The sequence below is a fragment of the Vulpes vulpes genome, chromosome 4 (genome assembly GCF_048418805.1).
Source record: "Vulpes vulpes isolate BD-2025 chromosome 4, VulVul3, whole genome shotgun sequence".
Lineage (NCBI taxonomy): Eukaryota > Metazoa > Chordata > Mammalia > Carnivora > Canidae > Vulpes > Vulpes vulpes.
Genome location: NC_132783.1, coordinates 93826825 through 93831305, shown reverse-complemented (window position 1 = coordinate 93831305; position 4481 = coordinate 93826825). Strand labels below are relative to the sequence as shown.

The 4481-nt window shown below is 63.0% G+C and overlaps 1 protein-coding gene across 1 annotated transcript; it reads left to right on the top strand.

The window, feature by feature from the left end:
* The first annotated feature begins 797 nt into the window (after positions 1-797).
* On the top strand, positions 798-4279 carry GDF2 (growth differentiation factor 2). Its single transcript, XM_026009375.2, has 2 exons — positions 798-1116; positions 3336-4279. The coding sequence occupies exons 1-2, from the start codon at positions 798-800 to the stop codon at positions 4277-4279; spliced, it is 1263 nt and encodes a 420-aa protein (XP_025865160.2).
* Positions 4280-4481: the final 202 nt, after the last annotated feature.

Sequence of the window (4481 nt, the reverse complement as noted above, 5' to 3'; positions counted from 1 at the left end):
GAGGTGGCCGCGGGAAGGGGGGCGGAGGCCCTGTGGGGCGCGGAGGCCACGGAGAAGCGGTTGGTGGCCGTGGGAAGGGGGATGGAGGCCAAGGGGAGGGGGGTGGAGGCCGCATGGGGTCACGGGAAGGAGGGCACAGGGGGTGGAGGCCGTGGGGGGCGGAGGCCGCAGGAAGGGGGGGTGGAGGCCGCGGGGAGGGGGGCGCAGGGGGCGGAGGCCACGGGCAGGGGCGGTGCACCCCGGGGTCCCCGAGCAGTCGCAGGGGGCGGGAGGAGGCCGCGAGGGGAGGAGGCCACGGGGAGGAGGAGGCTGCGGGGAGCAGGAGGCCGCGGGGAGGGGGGGGGGGGCCGGAGGCCGCAGGGAGACAGGAGGAGGCCTTGGGCCTGGGCGGGTGAACTCCCGGGCTCCCGGAGCAGCCGCAGGGGGCGGGAGGAGGCCGCGGGGAACCGGAGGAGGCCGCGAGGGGAGGAGGCCGCGAGGGGAGGAGGCCTGAGAGGAGGAGGCCGCGTGGGGCGGCGGACTGGGGGGAGGAGGCCCCGGGCTGGGGCGGTGCACCCCCGGGCTCCTGGAGCAGCCGCAGGGGGCGGGAGGAGGCCTGGGGGGAGGAGGCCTGGCGGGGGCAGAGGCCGCGGGGAGGAGGAGGCCGCCGGGAGGAGGAGGCCACGGGCCAGGGCGGTGAACCCGGGCTCAGGCTGGGGAGCCCCCCGCAGGCCCGGCGGCCCCGCCCCCGCCCCCGCGCCCTGCCCGCCGCGCGGCCGCTGCCCGCAGTGTCCTGTGCAGGGCGAGCACGTCCCAGGATGTGCGGCGGGGCGGTCGGCGGGGCCCTGCGCGCCCTGTGCGCCCTGTGGCTGCTGGGCTGCGGGGCGCGGGGGCGGCCGCTCGAGGGGCGCCGGCGGCCGGGCTCGCAGGGGGCGCCCGGGGAGCCGCGGGACCTCAGGGCGCTGCCGCAGGCGGTGCAGCGGGACCTCCTGCGCGGCCTCAACCTGAGCGGCGTCCCGGCCCAGCCCCGGGCCCGCGCGGAGCCGCCGCAGTACATGCTCGACCTGTACCACCGCTACGCCAGCGACAAGGCGGCCGCGCCCGCCTCCAACGTGGTGCGCAGCTTCAGCGTGGAAGGTACCGGGGCGCTGGGGGCAGGAGGGCCCACGGGGGGCTCGCAAGGGGCCTTTGAAGGAGCTCAGTGAGATGCAATGCATGGGTGAGCTTGGCGCTGCGGGCCGGGCTTTGTCCCCCGGCGGCTCCGGGGAGGAGGTTGGGGCGGTCGTCTCCCCACTTGAACACAGACAGCCTACCCAGCTTTCAACCAATCGGTGTGTTTTTGGACCTTGGAAGAAGGTCTGTTTCTCTCCCATCACAAAGCGTCTACACGTCTGAGCATTTTTTCCGAGACAGAGATTTTAGAGGACAAGCCTGTCATCTTCTACACATAAATTGATCTACCCCATCGGAGAGGGCCGGGAGGTAGCAAACACGGACTCAGTTCACAGGACGCGGCCAAGGCGGCAGATACAGGGGGAGCTTGCCCAGGTCAGAAGGCGGTTCTGCAGCTGCCTTGTGACGCAGGCCCTGCGGGCCCACAAAGCTCGGCCCCGGCCACCACTGCCTCTCTGAGCGCCCGGGCACAGGGGCTTCCCTCCCACAGGCTTGACACCTGCAAACCCCTAATAGGCCTGGCCGAGCACCACAGCTCCCCGACTTGCCGCGCCTGCGAAGCACATGCCCCGTCATGGTCGTGGTGCAAGCCCGGCAGTCCTGAGTTTTCTGATTCCCCAGAAGAAGGAGAAAACTCTAGATTGGATGTGAACTTGCTGATTTTTAAAATATTAGCTTGATTTAAAAAAAAATGTGGTTTACGGATCACCCAGATGCTGCCAGCAAGTCTCCAGCTCTGTAGCCTGTTCTTCGGGAGAAGGCGCGCCTCCCCGGCTGGACCGCATCACCATCCCATGGTCCGGGGGTCCAGCATTTGGAGCCACGTCCATGAGCATCCCCTCCCCTGCCCAGCACTGACCATGTCCCCAGCACAGGCCTCCTGGCTCAACCCAGCTCTGCCCGCGGCCCACGCCGCTGTGGAGGCCAATTATGCTTCCCTCGCAGACGGTCTAAGCGCGGCTCAGGCAGGGAGGGTGACGTTTTGTGGACGTGTGACATGGCCCCCCAGCAATTTTCCAAGCATGACACAGGAGACCACTCCTGCTCATGGGCCCCGTTCGCTGTTCCCATCCATTCTGCAGGAGCTAGAATGGCACACGCACACCGGGTGCAGGGCCATGCGCTCTGAGGGGCATGCAGGTTGGGAAGGAGGGTCTGAGGAGGACGCAGAAGCACTGGCCGAGCGTCAGCTGTGAGCCAGGGGCAGTGTCAGTAAGTTTCATGTGCCGCCTTGGGGGAGCCTTCCACCAACCCTGGAAGGCGGGGAGGATGAGCCCCATTCCACAGATGAGGCAACTGAGGCTCAGAGCCACTCAGCACTTCTCGAGGTCACGAGCCTGGGAAGGGACAGAGTCCAGACTAGCACCTTGGTCTGCCAGACGCTGCCGGATCTCACAGCAGCACGCAGGCTCCCCTCATGCTGTGACCGAGCCGTGGCATCACAGAGACGTGCTGGTGGCTGCGTGCCAGCTAGGAGAAGTTGGAAACTGAGACACTTGGGTAGCTACAGGGTACACCCCATTGATGACTAACGTGACAAAGCAGGTGAGGCAAATCTCTTTCATTTTTTTCCCCCAATAAAAAAAAAATTCAGTTTCACTTTGCTTGGTAATTAGAGTTCTGAATAATTTCTATGCTGTTTAAATTGCTGAGATTTTTAACATTGTGTTAATGCTGGAAATTTGCCATCCCCTCCCAGGGCGGCTCCTCCCACGTCACACGCTTGCGATTCCCACTCTGAGGCTGACAGTATACTTTGCTGCGCTGCTTATTTGGTACTTTCTTTTAATGTGAGGAGCTTAACAGGATGTGCGCACTTGGCAGTTAAACAGCCCAAATGCCAGTCTCCACATCTGTAAAAGTGGAAATAATTACACCATCCCAGGGCCCGTGCGGAGAGCAAAGTGACACAGGGAATGCAGAGCTCCTAGTGCGATGTTGGGCACCTAGTAGGTGTTCCCTGAAGGGCGGACCTGTCAACTCCAATGCAAGGCATCTCCTGCCTCTGGTTTTCTGGAAGATCCTAAATGTCTTTTAAATCCTTCTACACAAAGGGCCTAAGTGAAACCAAATAAAGATTTGATAGAGTTGGTCAGTGGCATCCTGGATGCCCTTTGACCCAAGTCACGAGTCTCAGCTTTGGTGTCATGAAAGGTGACCTTGACTGTGCCCTTGCATTTCAGATGCTGTCTCCATCATGGCCACAGAGGACTTACCCTTCCAGAAGCATATCTTGCTCTTCAACATCTCCATTCCTAGGCACGAGCAGATCACCAGGGCCGAGCTTCGACTCTACGTCTCCTGCCAAGGTCACGGAGCCACTTCTCGTGAGCTGAGAGGCAACATGGCTATTTATGATGTTCTGGATGGAGCAGATGCCTGGGATGCTTCCGCAGGCACCAAGACATTCCTCGTGTCCCAGGACATCTTGGATGAGGGCTGGGAGACCTTCGAGGTGTCCAGCGCTGTGAAGCGGTGGGTCAGAGCAGACTCCGCCAAGAGCAAAAACAAACTGGAAGTGACTGTGGAGAGTCACAGGAAGGGCTGCGACAAGCTGGATATCAGTGTCCCCCCGGGCTCCAAAAACCTGCCCTTCTTTGTCGTCTTCTCCAACGACCGCAGCAATGGGACCAAGGAGACCAGGCTGGAGCTCAGGGAGATGATCGGCCATGAACAGGACAGCGTGCTCACGAAGTGGTCCAAGAACGGTCCAGCAGGGGCAGGTGACCGCAAGGCCGAGGGGGGCGGGGAAGGTCACACGACCACAGGGTCCTCGTTAGCCAGACGGAAGAGAAGTGCCGGAGCCAACAACCACTGTCAGAAGACCTCCCTGCGGGTGAACTTCGAGGACATCGGCTGGGACAGCTGGATCATTGCACCCAAGGAGTACGACGCTTACGAATGTAAAGGCGGCTGCTTCTTCCCCTTGGCTGACGACATGACCCCAACAAAACACGCCATCGTGCAGACTCTGGTGCATCTCAAATTCCCCATGAAGGTGGGCAAGGCCTGCTGCGTGCCCACCAAACTGAGCCCCATCTCCATCCTCTATAAGGATGACATGGGGGTCCCCACTCTCAAGTACCACTACGAAGGGATGAGTGTGGCAGAGTGTGGGTGCAGGTAGTGCCGGCCTCGGGCGGGGGGGGACAGGGTGGATGGGCCCCGTTTCCCTCTGGGCATGCCAGCCTGAAGGAGGGAAGGGGGCGGCCACGTCCGGGAGGCAAGGGCCTGCCCACCCCAGGCGTCCACCACTGGGCCCATTCACAGGGGACAGCAGTGGCCGGGGCGGGGCAGAGGAGGAGAGCCCAGAAGGATCGTTGGGGTGC

Coding starts and splice junctions, on each gene's coding strand:
- GDF2 (XM_026009375.2), top strand. CDS start 798: ATGTGCGGCGGGGCGGTCGGCGGGGCCCTGCGCGCCCTGTGCGCCCTG. Junction 1,117..3,335: donor GCGCAGCTTCAGCGTGGAAG/GTACCGGGGCGC, acceptor CTTGCATTTCAG/ATGCTGTCTCCATCATGGCC.